This window comes from Salmo trutta, chromosome 7 (assembly GCF_901001165.1).
Source record: "Salmo trutta chromosome 7, fSalTru1.1, whole genome shotgun sequence".
Lineage (NCBI taxonomy): Eukaryota > Metazoa > Chordata > Actinopteri > Salmoniformes > Salmonidae > Salmo > Salmo trutta.
In genome coordinates this window covers 55884759-55907603 of record NC_042963.1, presented here as the reverse complement: position 1 = coordinate 55907603, position 22845 = coordinate 55884759, and the positions used below count along the sequence as shown (strand labels likewise).

At 44.6% G+C, this 22845-nt stretch overlaps 1 protein-coding gene across 1 annotated transcript; it reads right to left on the bottom strand.

Moving 5' to 3' along the window:
• Positions 1-5402: 5402 nt before the first annotated feature.
• LOC115196596 (fin bud initiation factor-like) lies at positions 5403-6475 on the bottom strand. The gene has a single exon (XM_029757459.1). It carries the CDS (start codon positions 6293-6295, stop codon positions 5666-5668), a length of 630 nt encoding a protein of 209 aa, XP_029613319.1. The 5' UTR covers positions 6296-6475; the 3' UTR covers positions 5403-5665.
• Positions 6476-22845: the final 16370 nt, after the last annotated feature.

Below are 22845 nucleotides of genomic sequence, written 5' to 3'. Positions count from 1 at the left end.
TTTATTGACCACAACCCCTGGGCAATGTGGGCAATAAAAACATCTGATACATAACACCTACATGCGTTATGTTTTCTATGGATTATGACAGCATAAATGAAAGTATTTGATGGTGAATGAAAAGACATTTAAAAAAAGTTTCCATACGGATAAGAGATTCCTGTGACAGACGATACGCCATTTAATGTTCAGTTGAAAGTGACAACGTCAATCTCTCTGCATGGTCCCCTCTCTTTTATTGTTACATCACCATTTAACCACCAGTAAGAGACTAAGGAAACAGGAAAGGCAGGGTGGGGCCACTTTCCATGGTAGAGGAGAGAACAGCCAACAGTCAAAGCAGGGTAGGGACACTTTCCATGGTAGGGAGGAGAACAGTCAACATTCAAAGCAGGGTAGGGCCACTTTCTGTGGTAGAGAGGAGAACAGTCAACATTCAAAGCAGGGTTGGGACACTTTCTGTGGTAGAGGAGAGAACAGCCAACAGTCAAAGCAGGGTAGGGCCACTTTCCATGGTAGAGGGTAGAACAGCCAACATTCAAAGCAGAGTAGGGACACTTTCTGTGATAGAGGTGAGAACAGCCAACAGCCAACAGTCAAAGCAGGGTAGGGTCACTTTCTGTGGTAGAGGTGAGAACAGCCAACAGTCAAAGCAGGATAGGGACACTTTCCATGGTAGAGGAGAGAACAGCCAACAGCCAACAGTCAAAGCAGGGTAGGGTAACTTTCTGTGGTAGAGGTGAGAACAGCCAACAGTCAAAGTAGGGTAGGGACACTTTCCATGGTAGAGGTGAGAACAGCCAACAGCCAACAGTCAAAGCAGGGTAGGGACACTTTCTGTGGTAGAGGTGAGAACAGCCAACAGTCAAAGCAGGGTAGGGACACTTTCCATGGTAGAGGTGAGAACAGCCAACAGCCAACAGTCAAAGCAGGGTAGGGACTCTTTCTGTGGTAGAGGTGAGAACAGCCAACAGTCAAAGCAGGGTAGGGACACTTTCCATGGTAGAGGAGAGAACAGCCAACAAACTCAATATTCAAAAGCTTAATTGTCCATTTAGGGTCTAATTGATCTCATAAGACATAACCAAATGGTGTTGGAACTCCCTGTCTGTCCTGAGAAATAACAAGGGTGGTAGGTCAAACAGAAATTAGTTTTTGGCTTCCACGAAAACAGGATTTATCAGGAACACAATATAGTATAGCAGTAAAGCATACCAGCAGTATAGTATACCAGCAGTAAAGCATACCAGCAGTATAGTATACCAGCAGTATAGTATACCAGCAGTATGGTATACCAGCAGTATAGCATACCAGCAGTATAGCATACCAGCAGTATAGCATACCAGAAGTATAGCAGCAGTATAGTATACCAGCAGTATAGTATACCAGTAGTATAGCATACCAGCAGTATAGCATACCAGCAGTATAGCATACCAGCAGTATAGTATACCAGCAGTATAGTATACCAACAGTAAAGTATACCAGCAGTATAGTATACCAGCAGTATAGTATACCAGCAGTATAGCATACCAGCAGTATAGCAGCAGTAAAGTATACCAATAGCATAGCAGCAGTATAGCATAGCAGCAGTATAGCATACCAGCAGTATAGCATACCAGCAGTATAGCAGCAGTATAGTATACCAATAGCATAGCAGCAGTATAGTATACCAGCAGTATAGTATACCAGCAGTATAGCATACCAGCAGTATAGTATACCAGCAGTATAGCAGCAGTATAGTATACCAATAGCATAGCAGTGGTATAGTATACCAGCAGTATAGCATACCAGCAGCACAGCATACCAGCAGTATAGCAGCAGTATAGTATACAAGCAGTAAAGTATACCAGCAGTATAGTATACCAGCAGTATAGCATACCAGCAGTATAGCATACCAGCAGTATAGTATACCGATAGCATAGCAGCAGTATAGTATACCAGCAGTATAGCATACCAGCAGTATAGCATACCAGCAGTATAGCAGCAGTATAGTATACCAATAGCATAGCAGCAGTATAGTATACCAGCAGTATAGTATACCAGCAGTATAGCATACCAGCAGTATAGCATACCAGCAGTATAGCATACCAGCAGTATAGTATACCAATAGCATAGCATACCAGCAGTATAGCATACCAGCAGTATAGCATACCAGCAGTATAGCAGCAGTATAGTATACCAATAGCATAGCAGCAGTATAGTATACCAGCAGTATAGTATACCAGCAGTATAGCATACCAGCAGTATAGTATACCCGCAGTATAGTATACCAGCAGTATAGCAGCAGTATAGTATACCAGCAGTGTAGTATACCAGCAGTATAGCATACCAGCAGTATAGTATACCAGCAGTATAGTATACCAGCAGTATAGTATACCAGCAGTATAGCAGCAGTATAGCATACCAGCAGTATAGCATACCAGCAGTATAGTATACCAGCAGTATAGCATACCAACAACATACCAGCAGTATAGTATACCAGCAGTATAGTATACCAGCAGTATAGCATACCAGCAGTATAGCATACCAGCAGTATAGCATACCAATAGCATACCAGCAGTATAGCATACCAGCAGTATAGCATACCAGCAGTATAGTATACCAGCAGTATAGCATACCAATAGCATACCAGCAGTATAGCATACCAGCAGTATAGCATACCAGCAGTATAGTATACCAGCAGTATAGCATACCAATAGCATACCAGCAGTATAGTATACAAGCAGTATAGTATACCAGCAGTATAGCATACCAACAACATACCAGCAGTATAGTATACCAGCAGTATAGTATACCAGCAGTATAGTATACCAGCAGTATAGCATACCAACAACATCCCAGCAGTATAGTATACCAGCAGTATAGTATACCAGCAGTATAGCATACCAGCAGTATAGTATACCAGCAGTATAGCATACCAGCAGTATAGTATACCAGCAGTATAGCATACCAATAGCATACCAGCAGTATAGTATACCAGCAGTATAGCATACCAGCAGTATAGTATACCAGCAGTATAGCATACCAGCAGTATTGTATACCAGCAGTATAGTATACCAGCAGTATAGTATACCAGCAGTAAAGCATACCAGCAGTATAGCATACCAGCAGTATAGTATACCAGCAGTATAGCATACCAGCAGTATAGTATACCAGCAGTATAGTATACCAGCAGTATAGCATACCAATAGCATACCAGCAGTATAGTATACCAGCAGTATAGCATACCAGCAGTATCGTATACCAGCAGTATAGCATACCAACAACATACCAGCAGTATAGTATACCAGCAGTATAGCATACCAATAGCATACCAGCAGTATAGTATACCAGCAGTAAAGCATACCAACAGTATAGCATACCAGCAGTATAGTATACCAGCAGTATAGTATACCAGCAGTATAGCATACCAATAGCATACCAGTAGTATAGTATACCAGCAGTATAGCATACCAATAGCATAGCAGCAGTATAGTATACCAGCAGTATAGTATACCAATAGCATACCAGCAGTATAGCATACCAATAGCATAACAGCAGTATGGTATACCAGCAGTATAGCATACCAACAACATACCAGCAGTATAGTATACCAGCAGTATAGTATACCAGCAGTATAGTATACCAATAGCATACCAGCAGTATAGTATACCAGCAGTATAGTATACCAGCAGTATAGTATACCCGCAGTATAGTATACCAGCAGTATAGCATACCAACAGTATAGTATACCAGCAGTATAGTATACCAGCAGTATAGTATACCAGCAGTATAGCATACCAGCAGTATAGTATACCAGCAGTATAGCATACCAACAGTATAGCATACCAGCAGTATAGTATACCAGCAGTATAGCATACCAGCAGTATAGTATACCAACAGTATAGTATACCAGCAGTATAGCATACCAACAGTATAGTATACCAGCAGTATAGTATACCAGCAGTATAGTATACCCGCAGTATAGTATACCAATAGCATACCAGCAGTATAGTATACCAGCAGTATAGTATACCGGCAGTATATCATACCAGCAGTATAGTATACCAGCAGTATAGCATACCAATAGCATACCAGCAGTATAGTATACCAGCAGTATAGCAGCAGTATAGTATACCAATAGCATAGCAGCAGTATAGTATACCAATAGCATAGCAGCAGTATAGTATACCAATAGCATAGCAGCAGTATAGTATACCAAAAGCATAGCAGCAGTATACCAATAGCATAGCAGCAGTATAGTATACCAGCAGTATAGTATACCAATAGCATAGCAGCAGTATAGTATACCAATAGCATAGCAGCAGTATAGTATACCAATAGCATAGCAGCAGTATAGTATACCAATAGCATAGCAGCAGTATAGTATACCAATAGCATAGCAGCAGTATAGTATACCAATAGCATAGCAGCAGTATAGTATACCAATAGCATAGCAGCAGTATAGTATACCAATAGCACACCAATAGCGTATCAGCAGTCCACTGGGAACACCTCAGAGCAACAGCTGCACAGAAAAACACCACACAAAGAGCTCTTTGATTTGCCCGTCTTTTAGACTCCTTGATCGCATGAAGATTCATTTAAAGGCCCCCCCCCCCCCCCCAAAAAAATGGTCTACTGTCATTTGGATGAAGCCGTTTTCAAGCAAGCCGCTTATACAGTAAACCCTCTCACGACAGCATGTTCTGCATGGAATGCCAGTCAGAAGACAGGTGAGATTAATGGTTAGGTTTTTATTAATAAATGAGCAGTAACATAATTTTTTTTTTTTTTAAAGCCTGGGATTCAAACTGATATTGTCTGTTTAATGATTGAAGTAGAATCAATGGTAAGACTCCAGGATAACATAAAGGGTATAAAAACTCATTATACAGTAAGGCTGAATAGCTAAATTAGACAGAGGCGGACAGGGGAGCACAGACAGCCAAGCAATACATAATTTAGGATCACTTAGCACACCATAACACAGGCATAATTTAGCTAAGGATCACTTTTCATCTCTCGCCTGTGCTCTCCTCTCTTTTCCCCCATATGTCCTCTCTTACTGAGGAATGTAGTGATGTTTTCCTTAGAAGTATTTCCAAATAACACCCTTACAAGTCAGGAAGGGAGACATGGGTCACAGACAATTAGGAAAGTAAATAGAGAGGGAGAGAGAGAGAGAGAGAGGGGAGAGAGAGAGAGAGAGAGAGAGAGAGCGAGAGAGAGAGGGAGGGAGAGAGAGAGAGAGGGAGAGGGAGAGGGAGAAGGAGAGAGAGAGAGGGAGAGAGAGAGAGAGAGAGGTAGAGAGAGAGAGAGAGAGAGAGAGAGAGAGAGAGGTAGAGAGAGAGAGAGAGAGAGAGAGAGAGAGAGAGGGAGAGAGAGAAATAGAAATAAGAGACTAGGAACAGAGTAATTTAATCATATAATCCTTTCAACCTCAATGAACTTTCCAGGTGTTTATTGGGCTAAAGAGTTATAGTCTTATGACACACACACACACACACACACACACACACACACACACACACACACACACACACACACACACACACACACACACACACACACACACACACACACACACACACACACACACACACACACACACACACACACACTCTGAGTAACATATATTCCTTTACATAGAAAATAACAATAATCATTGTTTTTAACATTTATACTATACATTGAGATAATCTGTCTTGAGGCGACTCAATCTTGATCCTTGACTGCGAACAATGAGAGACAACAGTTCATGTTTATCTCTGAGTCCCAATGAAATGTCCGTTGTCTCCCTCAGTGAGTCCTTAACTTCATAGATAGGCTTCAGAACATAGTCATTGAGCTGGCTCTCCCCTCTCAGATCGCTGTCTTGACTCTGTTTGAATTTCACCTCCAACTCCAGGAGAGATTTCTCCACGCTTGTAAAAGCCTCAGAGATCTGTGTGATCTCCCCAGTGAGAAACTTCTCATAGCTATCCTCTCCGTCCAGGTCGTGTGAAATACTCATACCGATGCTTTCCAACAACCTTGCGGCGTCTTCAATTTGATGCTTCACGATGATAAAGTCGTCACGTACCATTGAATCGCTGTCTTCATCGTGATGGACACCACACGCACGCCGGTCTGCGAATTTAAAAAGCATTTGACATTTCTCGGGGTCATCATTATCCTCATAATCACCGTCCGGTACGAAGAAATGATGAAAAGTCCCGTTGGACATTTCCGGTTTTAACGGTCCGGTATAAACTGCCCAGTAAAGCGCCAAAAAAGACATTAAAAGTAGCAGCACCAGTGGAATAGAAGCCATTATATCCACTTTTGAATTTTTTTTTAGTTTCAGCACGGTCACGGTTTAGTTTGACGCTGTCCTCTGAGAGGCGCAAAACATGTGTAGCCTGTTGAGCGCACCAAACCCACCGCTCCGTGGCGCCGTGGCGCGCAGCCCCTGCCCACTGCATTCCCGACTCAAGTTACAGTTCTCCCGTCACTAATAAAAAGACACAGACAGCCATAACTAGACCCCAGACAATCGTCCCACAAATATTTGAAATGGACATAGCCAGCTTATACATTATTATTGAAAAGTGATGTAGGCCTCTAGACAAAAACGTGCAGAAAAAAAAAGTAGGCAGAAGAAAGGCATTATAAGACAAGGGTCAAATGAATATTATAAACTGGGTGGTCAGAGCCCTGAATGCTGATTGGCATGTTTTTACTGCTCTTAATTATTACTGTGATAACCAGTTTATAATAGCAATAAAGTACCTCAGGGGTTTGTGATATATTGCCAATATACCATGGCTAAGGGCTGTGTCCAGGCACTCAGCATTGCGTCGTGCCCAAGAACAGCCCTTAGCCATGGTATATTGGCAATATAGCACACCCCCTCGTGCCTTATTGCTTAAATATAGTTTTAGGCTATTGTTGCACTGGCGCGACACTAGTATGCTTTGGTTGAAGCTCAATGTTACATTCTAATCTCCCTACCATCATATCAAGTGGCGATTTTAGCATGTAAATCTTGGTGTGGCAAACAAAAAATGTTTTTAATGCATGCCAGCAAAGCCACTTCACAACACTGAACAATACATTAATTACACTATAACGGTGACATACGGTGCCCACAAACTGTTAGTGCCTACATAAAGCTGTCCCAACAACAGAGCTCTCTCCCAACCAGAAAAGCAGCGCTTTCTTTTCAGCACCATGGAGTGAATCCTTACCACTTCTACACCTGTCTATCAGCGGAGCCTTGTCTGGCAGCAAAACAGTTCATTCAGCTTCATTTACTGCCTTAAAAAAACATAGCTGATATGGCTGACTTGCTTAAACAAATGTGGTTTCTAATGACAATTGAGATGTACAAACTATGGCATAAGGGGACGGCGAGCGGATAAGAGACAATCCAGAATTTCGATTAAGACATTAATGAGCGAGCTAGGATGGACAAAGTGAATATAACTATTTGTTCAGCACTTTTGAAATGTACAGCGACAGAATTGAGAACATGGGCAGTTCTTACAGTATTCTCCCTGTACACCAAGTCAGAACCGTAAGATAAATAAAGGAGGCATATACTGGAAGCAGGCAATAAAAGCTCTTACAATATTCAATGATTACATTTCTCTAAAACAGGCAATAGGTTACATGTGCACCACCAAGTCAGAACAGTAGGCAAAATTAAGAGGGGTAAATAGACCAAATTATTAGGGTGAGGCACATGGGCGACTAACATCTTACTACACAACATACACTTAGTATTACTTTCTTAGCTACAGTATACATATCTCCCTGGCATATTACATTATTTATGCAGCAACTCACCTTTTTATGCTGCGCTCACTTGAACAGAAAGATGGCGTGGCGGTCCTTCTCGTGGGTGTCACAAAAAATGTCGTACTTGTCACGGAAAATGTCGTACTGGAGAGAAGAGGACCAAGGCGCAGCGGGAATATGGACACTCATGTTTATTAAATAAAACACGTAAAGCATCCACTTGAAAAAAACAATAAACAGTACTTACAACAGCAACAGTCTTGCAGGCACATACAATGCAGTGCAAGGACAACCAGCCACAACCCCAAAGAAAAACACACACACCTATATAGGACTTCCAATCAAAGGCAACTCAACACACCTGCCTTCAATTGGAAGTCCCAATCACCAACCCAACATTTAACAAACACAAACCACCTGCCACATCCTGACCAAGACTAACACAATTACGTCCTCTGCTGGTCAGGACGTGACAGTACCCCCCCCTCAAGGTGCAGACCCCGGGATGCACCTAAAAAAAGAAAACACAAGAAAATCCCCAATACCCCAACAAAACCAACAAACAATAACCCCTAAACAATAAGGGAGGGAAGGGAGGGTGGCTGCCGTCACCGACGGCACTGTGCTACACCCTCCCTCCCCAACCCACCTATCCTGGAGGTGGCTCAGGTGCAGCGTGGACCTCGCTCCACCTTCAGCGTCACCCACTTTGGTGGCGCCGATAGCTGCGCCGGGCAGACGGGCCACTTGGGCTGGGCCGGAGGACAGGCGGGCCTCTCGGGCTGGGCCGGAAGACATGCGGGCCACTCGGGCTGGGCCGGAGGACAGGCGGGCCTCTCGGGCTGGGCCGGCGGACAGGCGGGCCACTCGGGCTGGGCCGGAGGACAGGCGGGCCACTCGGGCTGGGCCGGAGGACCGGAGGGCCACTCGGGCCGGACCGGAGGGCAGGAGGACCACTCGGGCTGGACCGGAGGGCAGGAGGGCCACTCGGGCTGGGCCGGAGGACAGGAGGGCCACTCAGGCTGGGCCGGAGGGCAGGAGGGCCACTCGGGCTGGGCCGGAGGGCAGGAGGGCCACTCAGGCTGGGCCGGAGGACCGGAGGGCCACTCGGGCTGGGCCGGAGAACAGGAGGGCCACTCGGGCTGATCCTGACTGACGGGCCACTCTGACAGCTCCGAACAGGCAGGCCACTCTGGCAGCCCCGAACAGGCGGGCCACTCGGGCAGATCCGGGCAGACGGGCCACTCGGGCAGATCCGGGCAGACGGGCCACTCTGGCATCTCCGGAGCAGACGGGCCGCTCTGGCGGCTCCTGACTAGCGGGCGGCTCTGGCGGCTCCTGACTGGCGGGCGGCTCTGGCGACTCCTGACTGGCGGGCAGCTCTGGTGACTCCTGACTGGCGGGCAGCTCTGGTGACTCCTGACTGGCGGGCAGCTCTTGCGACTTACGACTGGCGGGCAGCTCTGGCGACTTACGACTGGCGGGCAGCTCTGGTGACTTACGACTGGCGGGCAGCTCTGGTGACTCCTGACTGGCGGGCAGCTCTGGTGACTTACGACTGGCGGGCAGCTCTGGTGACTTACGACTGGCGGGCAGCTCTGGTGACTTACGACTGGCGAGGCTGGGCTGACGCACTAGACTCCTGATGCGTGGGGCTGGTACTGGACGTGCCAGCCTGGAGACACGCACCTCCATGCTAGTGCATCTAGCGGGAAACACCGGACCGAAAGGGCGCACTAGCGGTCTTGAGTGCAGGGTTGGCATCACCCCTTCCGGCTCGATGCTCACCTTGCCCTGGCACCTGCGGGGCGCTGGTACCGGGTGGACTGGGCTGTGCGTCCGTATAGGCGAGATGGTGCGTACCTCAGCGTAACATGGCGCCCTCCACCTCATACGCACCTGCCTGTAGTCACGGGTAGCTGGCTTACGGCTCTTCCTTGGCCTGGCCAAACTACCCGTGTGCCCCCCCCAAAAAATGTCTTGGGGGTGCCTCTCCGGCTTCCTCGCCAGCCGTGTTCCAGCATAACGTTCTCGTTGGTTCCTCTGTCCAGCAGCCTCCACTCTCCTGAGTGCCTCCACCTGTTCCCATGGGAGGCGATCCCTTCCGGCCAGGATCTCTTCCCAGGTGTAGGCTCCCTTGCCGTCCAGGATGTCCTCCCATGTCCATTCCTCCATTTTGTTCTCCTGTGGCTTCCTCCTCTTCCGCTGCTTGGTCCTTTGGTGGTGGGTGGTTCTGTCACAAAAATTGTCATGGAGAGAAGAGGACCAAGGCGCAGCAGGATTGTGGACACTCATGTTTATTAAATAAAACACGTAAAGCATCCACTTGAAAAAAACAATAAACAGTACTTACAACAGCAACAGTCTTGCAGGCACATTCAATGCAGTGCAAGGACAACCACCCACAACCCCAAAGAAAAACACACACACCTATATAGGACTTCCAATCAAAGGCAACTCAACACACCTGCCTTCAATTGGAAGTCCCAATCACCAACCCAACATTTAACAAACACAAACCACCTGCCACATCCTGACCAAGACTAACACAATTACGCCCACTGCTGGTCAGGACGTGATAGTGGGAAACTTTTGTCACCAAACTTTGTCATCAAAGTCTGGCATTCTCTGGATTTATGGTGCTTTCAAGACGACTGGGAACTCGGGAAAAAACAAGGTTGAATCATGACATCAGTGATCTTCAGGTTGGAGCTCTAGAAAGCAGCTCGAGTTTCCGACTTAGAATTCTGAGTTGAATGACCGTTCAAAAGTATTTTCCCAAGTCGGAGGTCGTTTTTTCCCCCAAGTTCCCAGTTGTCTTGAACTCACTGAAGTCTGAGATTTCCCAGTTCCAAGTTCCCAGTTGTCTTGAACTCACTGAAGTCTGAAATTTCCCAGTTCCAAGTTCCCAGTTGTTTTGAACATGGCAGAAGTCATGCTGGATTGACAACATGGCCAATGTATTCAAACTTTTCTGGCCCATGGTGTTGCATGTGAATGTTTATCCTTGGAAAAGAGACCCTTAAACCCAGACTTGAACCACACACCCACTCCACTGAATAGCTAGGCTAGTGATCGATTTGCAACGCCACTGATTCCTTCCAAACCACTCATTGTTGAATTTGCGATTTCCAACTTGTTGTGTAATGTTTATGGTGTCGTGTCTTTGGGCACCATTAAACTGAAGACATGTTTATCAAAATAACTCCCTGTAATTATTATCACGCGATTAAACTGATTAATCGTTTAACTGTAATTAACTAGGAGATCGGGGCACCAAGGAAAATATTCAGATTACAAAGTTATAATTTTCCTAATATAACTTTCCTATATTATAACATTATATATTATATTATATTATAGTATAGGCCGATTATCTTCTGGTTTAAATGGTGTATTTTACCTCGCGTCCAGTCTCATTCCAAACGTCGTAAATTGTTGAATCTGCACGAATCCAGCCTTTACTAAAAGTCATCCATACATCAATTGTCTTAAAATCATTTATTTACTAAACTAAGTAATTCACAGAAAGTATACAAACAGTTGGTTATCGTCACAAAGCATTGGGCTAAACAGGCATGGCGGCCTGTTAAACAAACAGGGGGGGTGGGGGCAGCGGAGAAGACCCTACAGAGTTGATAAATATTAACCATTGATATGCTAATCCTTTGCACATGAACGCTCACTCATTCGGAAACAATTGCAATCAATATATATATTTACGCTCAGTGTGTCGTCGATCTTCGTTGGAAAGGTTGTTCTGTTGGAGAGTTCTCTCTCTCTCTCTCTCTTTTGAAAGTATGATGTTGATATGATCAGTCCAATCAAAGCTACTGTAGATATAACGTAATTGTATCTGTGGCCAATGACCTTGAGCCTTCTTGGATGGGCACTTCTAATGTAACTCTATGGCAGCACCCAAGGGGCTTGAATTTTTGAACTCTCCCCGTAGATTTTGCGGTGACGTTGTGTCCCCATGAGTGGCAGAACACTGAGCCAATAGCCAACTAGAGAACATAACCAATGTTATGTATTTTCCGCTGGCTGACCCACCATCACAGAAAGCACTGAGCTAGGCTGAAACACCTGCATTTTGGAGCTGCCTTAAGAAAAAACAAAAGAGACAATGTTTGTATGCGGCTTTATTAACTCAAATATATATATTTTTTTACATTGTTTGCAAACTGATATGTGATATACGTATTAATGTATTAAAAAACAGGCAACATGTGGGTGGGGCTCTGCCCCGAGTGACTGGTTTCCGCTGATCATATCTAAGCCAATATGACACCAATGTCGATTAAAATGAGCAAATCACTTTGATTAGAGATACACACGACACTCCCTGCCTCTCGTCATGAACCACCAAGTTGAGGACCATGTACCAGATTTTTAACAGGGTCCTTAGCATTAGGAAAACATATAATTGCTTTGCCCAAACCTAGCTCAATGCCTAGGATTTGGATAAGAACGAGATTACAGCACCCATAAAGTGACTTGTCACTTTTCAGACTGAATAAGTTTGCACGTTAGCTAGCTCACGTCCAAATGCTAGTCTAACATTTCCCACAAAACATACTGTTGCTAGCTAGCTACATCAGTTCAAAACCAACCCCGAACTTGTCACGCTGCTACACTACAATGCATGTAATAAGCTTTCGCAACACTAGCAAGCTAGCTTCTCCATAGTCGAAGCTACGGTAACAGCAAAGATTGTTTTATAACTAACCCTCATTGTTCTATCTGTGGTAAGACACAGATTTTTATAACTAACCCAAGATAGACCAAAGCCTGTCGTTACCAATAGGAGCAAATGAATCATAGTGGGCAGAGCCAAGCACGAGCTAGTGAGATCCTATTGGCGTGTTCTAGCATTTATTTGCATATTGTCAATTAGGGAACACCTACTCCGTGAAGTGTGAGTGTGCAATAACTCAATACACCCTTACACTCTTTTCTAAACAACGCCATTTGGAGAAACTTTGGCAAAAGTTAAAGTCTATAAAACGCAGTCCATTCTTTTTTGTTACGTATTCTAGTTTCGGAAACAGAAAACTGTATGGAGATCAAATGTTTAATTGATGAGACAATTAGCAGAATGTCGGCCAAAATCCATCTCGCTCCATCTCCTACCACTGCTAGGCTTCCTCTCATCACCACATTTGGTAGTGAGTGGAAACACCCGGTCGAATATCTGTCTCATTGTTCTATCTGTGGTAATGAGATAGCCACACTTCACTGTCAGACAGGATACAACTCAAACTGCTGAGAAAAACAAATGGCTAGCTAAACATTACATGTAAACAGAGCCTCAGTTGTACACTGACTGCAGATGCATGCTTGGTAGCATCAGAAAAAAACCTCCCCAGTTTCTAACATCCGTAATACATTCCAGTTCGCTGCTTCTCCTGTCTTCTTGACATTTTAATCCAAATGTGTGCTGATTTAACAGTGCCAAACGAACAAAAAAAAGCCATGTGTTGGATATTTGTCAATAACTCTGTCATGCATGGCCATTCCGGTGGCACAGAATGGAGGGTGGGGAAAGGATTCGTTTGTCAGTACAGATGGAGGTGGCACAGATGAAGAAGCACAAATCTAAATGAGCTGTCAGACTCAAACAGCATGACATCCACAACAAAGCGAGAACAAACGGTAATCTGTCTCAAAGAATCTTCAAAATGAAGTATCAAAGACTGAGGCGTTTGCTGTGTTCGTATCAATTATTTATGAAACTCAACAGAAAAAAAATGGTGAATGTTTTTGAAATATACTCCCTCCCAACCAGGATTATATAAATGTATAGGATGCATAACTACAACAAGCTGTAAAAGGCACAAAATGTGTCTCTAGTGTACATGGGGATATCTTTGTTTATTCCCTATAGACGGGTTGGTTGTTTAGCAAGAAAACGATTGGGAAAAACAAATGGGTACGTCTTAGATTGCTGACAACATGTAAACTATATTTCGTCTTCAGTGTTTATTGAAAACATAAATACATTTACACAAGGAGCACTTATTGTCTTTTAAAAATACATCGTTACAGTTGTTGGTTAGCTAGCTAGCGAATTTTAGCCATATTAACATTGACATGAAATCAGTCAAAACACCTCAAAAACAATACATGGTATCAAGCTCAAGATGAAACCAGTCACTTATAATACCCCACTTGGCAGTTTCTTGTCATTGGAGAAAAAATGTGTGAAATGTATGCATTTCACTACTGTAAGTCGCTCTGGATAAGAGCGTCTGCTAAATGACTAAAATGTAAATGTAAATGTTGCTAGCTATCTGGCCATCTAGAATCATAACAACACACTGACTTCTGCCCCATTGAAGCGTGAACCTCTTTTTCGTGACGTTGTCAGCTAACCCATCTATTGCTGAGTTATACTACTTTCAAAAGTCAATGACTTATAACCGTTTTTCTTTTAACTTTGCTTTCAATGGGAATTGAGGCATATTTTTTACAATGTCAGACTGTCACAATCAATTGAGATATTCACATTCTGAAAACTACAGACAATTTCTTTTGACTATTCATGGTAAATTCTATACATACTTTAATAGTTTGTTCTTGAGCTATTAGCAACAGCAAGCAGACCAGGGGTTTAAACCAGCAATCCATCTCCTGTGCCATTTAGGGTCCAGACCTTTTGTCAGAGGCTGCATACTTTAACAGTTAGCTCAAAACATATTTGAGCTATTAGAGGTTACAATAGCACTGCCAATGACAGCCTTTTGGTTTCTCAAATAAATAATTATTTGCATGTGGAAATGTTGTATAATGCACCTTTAATAGAAAATCACCGTTAAGTGTAAAAAGCATGGAAATGAAAAATGAAATAAAAAACAAAAAAACAATGTTTTAAGTGAGAAGTAGGCATTGGTCTGAAGCCGAAAAAAGAAAGGACATTTTACATGGGCACCACAATGCCTACGTCACCCATTCTCTACCCATTCTCCACCCATTCTCTACCCATTCTCCACCCATTCTCCACCCATTCTCCACCCATTCTCTACCCATTCTCCACCCATTCTCCACCCATTCTCCACCCATTCTCTACCCATTCTCCACCCATTCTCCACCCATTCTCCACCCATTCTCCACCCATTCTCTACCCATTCTCCACCCATTCTCCACCCATTCTCTACCCATTCTCCACCCATTCTCCACCCATTCTCCACCCATTCTCTACCCATTCTCTACCCATTCTCCACCCATTCTCTACCCAGTCTCTACCCATTCTCCACCCATTCTCCACCCATTCTCCACCCATTCTCTACCCATTCTCCACCCATTCTCCACCCATTCTCTACCCATTCTCCACCCATTCTCCACCCATTCTCCACCCATTCTCCACCCATTCTCTACCCATTCTCCACCCATTCTCTACCCATTCTCCACCCATTCTCCACCCATTCTCTACCCATTCTCCACCCATTCTCCACCCATTCTCCACCCATTCTCTACCCATTCTCCACCCATTCTCTACCCATTCTCCACCCATTCTCCACCCATTCTCCACCCATTCTCCACCCATTCTCCACCCATTCTCTACCCATTCTCCACCCATTCTCCACCCATTCTCCACCCATTCTCTACCCATTCTCTACCCATTCTCCACCCATTCTCTACCCATTCTCCACCCATTCTCTACCCATTCTCCACCCATTCTCCACCCATTCTCCACCCATTCTCCACCCATTCTCCACCCATTCTCCACCCATTCTCCACCCATTCTCCACCCATTCTCTACCCATTCTCCACCCATTCTCCACCCATTCTCTACCAAGGTTTTCCAGCACACAGCTTTGACCTACAACAGTAGACAAGTTGGCCTATTAATAATAGATTACATTTCTATAGCGCTTTTCATAGAATTTCAAAGTGTGTACATTTAAAAAAAAAAAAAAAAAGCACTATTGTACTTCAAACAATGTGTAGGCAGGTTGCTTAGGATTAAAACCTTCTCAAATAGCAAAACAAAAAGGCATAATGGACTTCACAGGGTCCTGCTATTAAACAAATGTATATGTGTTACCAACCACCTCCATTCCATTCGCTCTTATGTAGCAACATTTGAAATTGTGTTTTTACATTGGAGAAAAGTAGAGACTCAAAGCTACAAAATGTTATATCATACACTGAAGTTGATGAACAATGGGGAAGTAATTCTGCTTTGAAAGTTGATAAACTTTTAACCACTTTTGTGAAAATGACCCTTGCATGTTTTGGTACACCTACTGGAGAGCTCTTCTTTGTCTACACCTATTCAGCATCGTTCACACCCTCGTAAACCTTATCCCCACCCATCTCTTTCAGGATTCACATGTGAGGCCATGTGCTAAACAGAGTGAAACATGGTGAAGCTACAAAATTGCCCTCCCTGGAAGCTTGTGTTTCAGACATATGGAAGTGGATGGTGGCAAATGTTCTACTTTTGAACTCGGACAACACAGAGATGCTTGTTCTAGGTCTCAAGAAACAAAGAGATCTCTGTTGAATCTGACAATTAATCTTGATGGTTGTACGGTCGTCTCAAATAAAACTGTGAAGGACCTCGGCGTTACTCTGGACCCTGATCTCTCTTTTGAAGAACATATCAAGACTGTTTCAAGGACAGTTCTTTTTCATCTACGTAACATTGCAAAAATCAGAAACTTTCTGTCTATGCAGAAAAATGTATCCATGCTTTTGTCACATCTACATTTTTACATTTTAGTCATTTAGCAGACGCTCTTATCCAGAGCAACTTACAGTAGTGAATGTATACATTTCATACATTTTGTTTCCCGTACTGGTCCCCCGTGGGAATTGAACCCACAACCCTGGCGTTGCAAGCACCATGCTCTACCAACTGAGCAACACGGGACCGTGTGCAGTAGTCTAGATTAGACTACTGCAATGCTCTACCTGGATAAAGCACTAAAATAAACTTCAGTTAGTGCTTAACACAGCTGCTAGAATCTTGACTAGAACCAAAAAATGTTATCATATTATACCAGTGCTAGCCTCCCTACACTGGCTTCCTGTTAAGGCAAGGGCTGATTTCAAGGTTTTACTGCTAACCTACAAAGCATTACATGGGCTTGCTCCTACCTATCTTTCCGATTTGGTCCTGCCGTACATACCTACACGTACGCTACGGTCACAAAACGCAGGCCTCCTTACTGTCCCTAGAATTTCTAAGCAAACAGCTGGAGGCAGGGCTTTCTCCTATGGAGCTCCATATTTATGGAATGGTCTGCCTATCCATGTAAGAGACGCACACTCGGTCTCAACCTTTAAGTCTTTATTGAAGACTCATCTCTTCAGTAGCTTCTATGATTGAGTGTAGTCTGGTCCAGGAGTGTGAAGGTGAACGGAAAGGCAATAGACCGCCCTTGCTGTCTCTGTCTGGCCGGTTCCCCTCTCTCCACTAGGATTCTCTGCCTCTAACCCTATTACAGGGACTGAGTCACTGGCTTACTGGTGCTCTTCCATGCCGTCCCTAGGAGGGGTGCGTCACTTGAGCAGGTTGGGTCACTGACGTGATCTTCCTGTCCGGGTTGGCACCCCCTTTGGGTTGTGCCGTGGCGGAGAACTTTGTGGGCTATACTCGGCCTTGTCTCAGGATGGTAAGTTGGTGGTTGTAGATATCCCTCTAGTGGTGTGGGGTCCGTGCTTTGGAAAGTGGGTGGGGTTATATCCTGCCTGTTTGGCCCTGTCCGGGGGTATCATCGGATGGGGCCACAGTGTCTCCTGATCCCTCCTGTCTCAGCCTCCAGTATTTATGCTGCAGTAGTTTATGTGTCGGGGGGCTAGGGTCAGTCTGTTATATCTGGAGTATTTCTCCGGTCTTATCCGGTGTCCTGTGTGAATTTAAGTATGCTCTCTCTAATTCTCTTTCTTTCTCTCTTTCTGTCTTTCTTTCTTTCCCTCGGAGGACCTGAGCCCTAGGACCATGCCTCAGGACTACCTGGCATGATGACTCCTTGCTGTCCCCAGTCCACCTGGCCGTGCTGCTGCTCCAGTTTCAACTGTTCTGCCTGCGGCTATGGAACCCTGACCTGTTCACCGGACGTGCTACCTGTCCCAGACCTGCTGTTTTCAACTCTCTAGTGACAGCAGGAGCGGTAGAGATACTCTGAATGATCGGCTATGAAAAGCCAACTGACATTTACTCCTGAGGTGCTGACCTGTTGCACCCTCGACAACCACTGTAATTATTATTATTTGACCCTGCTGGTCATCTATGAACATTTGAACATCTTGGCCATGTTCTGTTATAATCTCCCGGCACAGCCAGAAGAGGACTGGCCACCCCTCATAGCCTGGTTCCTCTCGAGGTTTCTTCCTAGGTTTTGGCCTTTCTAGGGAGTTTTTCCTAGCCACCGTGCTTCTACACCTGCATTGCTTGCTGTTTGGGGTTTTAGGCTGGGTTTCTGTACAGCACTTTGTGACATCAGCTGATGTAAGAAGGGCTTTATAAATACATTTGATTGATTGATAGAGTTTTAAACAACGAAAGATTTCAAGACTGAAAGTGGTGAAAGTAGTAGTCTACAATAAGGAAAAACACCAGGTAAAAGCCCACTTAATCTAGTCCTCGGCCTATAGCCTAATCTGACTTTGGTGCAGGTCATGTTGTTCTTCACATTACCGTCTCTGGTAAACACACACTATAGCAAAAAACAAATCTAACTTTGTCACATGGACAGGATACAGGAAGTGTAAACGATTCCATGAAATAGTTACTTGCATATCTGAATAGTAGCAATATCAAAAATAGAAAGTGTCCAAATAAACATATATTCTATAAATATTTTATAATTATTACATGATGCTTACCCAGACACACTTGTCTAAATTGATGGGTCATGTGATAGAAATGCTATAACAACCTCCCCAGCCACATCTAGTTAAGTCGCTATTGTCTAGACATGTACACATGTTCATGAAAAACAATAGATGGCCCTCATCACCCGCAGACACACCTGGCTAACTTGATGGGCCATGTAATCATCTGGCGAAGTAGAGTCCTTTGTTTAGACATGTAGCTAGCTAGCTAGCTAAACACTTAACCGTAATCCCAACCCATAGCTACAGTACAAACGGATTGTCATAGCTAGCCACCAGGCATGAAATGCTGGAGTATGAATATCCAGGTAGCTAAAGCTAACCAACTAGGTTGAATGTTAGCTAGCTAACATTAGGCTATGATTAGCAATGCAAATGGTTTTCTGAGTCACAAATAATATTACTACAAAGATCATAGACGTAATGTTAGCTAGGCTCACCATTTTAGCAGATGCTGGCTCACCATTTTAGCTGATGCTGGCTCACAATTTTAGCTGATGCTGGCTCACCATGTTAGCTGTTGCTGGCTCACCATTTTAGCCGATGCTGGCTCACCATGTCAGCCGATGATGGCTCACCATGTTAGCCGATGCTGGCTCACGATGTCAGCCGATGCTGGCTCACCATGTTAGCCGATGCTGGCTCACCATGTTAGCCGATGCTGACTCACCATGTTAGCCGATGCTGGCTCACCATTTTAGCCGATGCTGACTCACCATGTTAGCCGATGCTGGCTCACCATTTTAGCTGATGCTGGCTCACCATGTTAGCCTATGATGGCTCACCATGTTAGCCGATGATGGCTCACCATTTTAGCCGATGCTGGCTCACCATGTTAGCCGATGATGGCTCACCATGTTAGCCGATGATGGCTCACCATTTAACTGATGCTGGCTCACCATTTTAGCTGATGCTGGCTCACCATTTTAGCTGATGCTAGCTCACCATTTTAGCTGATGCTGGCTCACCATGTTAGCTGATGCTGGCTCACCATGTTAGCCGATGCTGGCTCACCATTTTAGCTGATGCTGGCTCACCATGTTAGCTGATGCTGGCTCACCATGTTAGCCGATGCTCAAGTTGCACCTTTTCTTTTTCAGTGAACACCACGTTTTTATTGCACCTCGACTCACGTTATTTAAATGCACTTCACTTCTTTCCATTATCAATATTTATTTACAGACACTGTAGTAAACTATAGTCCAATCATATCTAAGTTCATTTCCTTGGAAAGATAACTGCCACGTGATTCTCCGCCCATGCGTAGGCAGCCTCTCTTTTTCAATGAGACCACACTTGATCTCAAATGCTGATTAGACCACAATAATGGCTCAAGCCCTCTATGTGATCTGAAAACAGCAGGGGTATGCATATTTATTTGATATAATAGCACTGTATCATTTTACCACAGTGGGCTTCCCCAATTGGGCTAACAGTAACAGCGCTAACAGCGGAATTCAACTTCATGGTTAGAAGATTATTACTGACAACACCTCTGGGAGTTTGGTTATCTGTAGCAGTACGAGATTAATACTGACAATACCGCTGGGAATGTCTGTAGCAGTATGATAATGCTGTGAAAAAGTGGGAATGGGAAGAACTACCTCAGCAAGGGTTAGGCTGATTGGGAAGAACTACCTCAGCAAGGGTTAGGCTGATTGGGAAGAATTACCTCAGCAAGGGTTAGGCTGATTGGGAAGAATTACCTCAGCAAGGGTTAGGCTGATTGGGAAGAACTACCTCAGCAAGGGTTAGGCTGATTTTGAGTCAATGTTTTATACTGTAAGAGGCCCTGATATACACTTTGCCCCTTTCATATTTGGATGCAAATCATCCCTCTTGTAAAACTGGGTCATTTCCCAAAAATTGTCAAAATTGTCAATGTATTCCAAATCCATTGGGAAGCAGTAGGATTTAAGCCACGAGAGGAGCCAGAGGAGACGACTAAAGTGTTCCATTCCCCTTTAAGCCACTAGAGGAGAAGACTAAAGTGTTCCATTCCCCTTTAAGCCACTAGAGGAGAAGACTAAATTGTTCCACTCCCCTTTAAGCCACAAGAGGAGCCAGAGGAGAAGACTGAAGTGTTCCACTCCCCTTTAAGCCACGAGAGGAGCCAGAGGAGAAGACTAAAGTGTTCCACTCCCCTTTAAGCCACGAGAGGAGCCAGAGGAGAAGACTAAAGTGTTCCATTCCCCTTTAAGCCACTAGAGGAGAAGACTAAAGTGTTCCACTCCCCTTTAAGCCACAAGAGGAGCCAGAGGAGAAGACTGAAGTGTTCCATTCCCCTTTAAGCCACTAGTGAAGCCAGAGGAGAAGACTAAAGTGTTCCATTCCCCTTTAAGCCACTAGTGAAGCCAGAGGAGACAACTAAAGTGTTCCATTCCCCTTTAAGCCACTAGTGGAGCCAGAGGAGACGACTAAAGTGTTCCATTCCCCTTTAAGCCACTAGTGGAGCCAGAGGAGAAGACTAAAGTGTTCCATTCCCCTTTAAGCCACCAGAGGAGAAGACTAAAGTGTTCCATTCCCCTTTAAGCCACTAGTGGAGCCAGAGGAGAAGACTAAAGTGTTCCATTCCCCTTTAAGCCACCAGAGGAGACGACTAAAGTGTTCCATTCCCCTTTAAGCCACCAGAGGAGACGACTAAAGTGTTCCATTCCCCTTTAAGCCACTAGTGGAGCCAGAGGAGACAACTAAAGTGTTCCATTCCCCTTTAAGACACTAGTGAAGCCAGAGGAGACAACTAAAGTGTTCCATTTCCCTTTAAGCCACTAGTGAAGCCAGAGGAGACGACTAAAGTGTTCCATTCCCCTTTAAGCCACCAGAGGAGACGACTAAAGTGTTCCATTGCCCTTTAAACCACGAGTGGAGCCAGAGGAGAAGACTAAAGTGTTCCATTCCCCTTTAAGCCACTAGTGGAGCCAGAGGAGAAGACTAAAGTGTTCCATTCCCCTTTAAGCCACTAGTGAAGCCAGAGGAGACGACTAAAGTGTTCCATTCCCCTTTAAGCCACTAGTGAAGCCAGAGGAGACGACTAAAGTGTTCCATTCCCCTTTAAGCCACTAGTAGAGCCAGAGGAGACAACTAAAGTGTTCCATTCCCCTTTAAGCCACCAGAGGAGACGACTAAAGTGTTCCATTGCCCTTTAAACCACGAGTGGAGCCAGAGGAGACACTAAAGTGTTCCATTCCCCTTTAAGCCACTAGTGAAGCCAGAGGAGACGACTAAAGTGTTCCATTCACCTTTAAGCCACTAGTGGAGCCAGAGGAGACAACTAAAGTGTTCCATTCCCCTTTAAGCCACTAGTGAAGCCAGAGGAGACGACTAAAGTGTTCCATTCACCTTTAAGCCACTAGTGGAGCCAGAGGAGACAACTAAAGTGTTCCATTCCCCTTTAAGCCACTAGTGAAGCCAGAGGAGACGACTAAAGTGTTCCATTCCCCTTAAAGCCACTAGTGAAGCAAGAGGAGAAGACTAAAGTGTTCCATTCCCCTTTAAGCCACTAGTGAAGCCAGAGGAGACGACTAAAGTGTTCCATTCCCCTTTAAGCCACTAGTGAAGCCAGAGGAGACAACTAAAGTGTTCCATTCCCCTTTAAGCCACTAGTGGAGCCAGAGGAGACGACTAAAGTGTTCCATTCCCCTTTAAGCCACTAGTGAAGCCAGAGGAGACAACTAAAGTGTTCCATTCCTCTTTAAGCCACTAGTGAAGCCAGAGGAGACACTAAAGTGTTCCATTCCCCTTTAAGCCACTAGTGGAGCCAGAGGAGACGACTAAAGTGTTCCATTCCCCTTTAAGCCACTAGTGGAGCCAGAGGAGACGACTAAAGTGTTCCATTCCCCTTTAAGCCACTAGTGAAGCCAGAGGAGACACTAAAGTGTTCCATTCCCCTTTAAGCCACTAGTGAAGCCAGAGGAGACACTAAAGTGTTCCATTCCCCTTTAAGCCACTAGTGGAGCCAGAGGAGACACTAAAGTGTTCCATTCCCCTTTAAGCCACTAGTGGAGCCAGAGGAGAAGGCTAAAGTGTTCCATTCCACGTCCGATTGTTGGTTGAGGCCCTGAAATGAGAACCCCCTTGTCTGTCTCCTTTTAGTTTGTCTACGAGCACTCTGAAGTCGGACTTTAATCGCTCCGATTTACAAATATTGATGTTATTTGTACCAACATTAATGACTACTGTGAACACCTGGTGTCCCCCCTGTCACAGCAGAGGACTTGGTGATCTATGTCCTGAACA

What these genes read in the sequence shown, in the direction of transcription:
- LOC115196596 (XM_029757459.1), bottom strand. Translation starts at nt 6,295, where the DNA reads ATGGCTTCTATTCCACTGGTGCTGCTACTTTTAATGTCTTTTTTGGCG.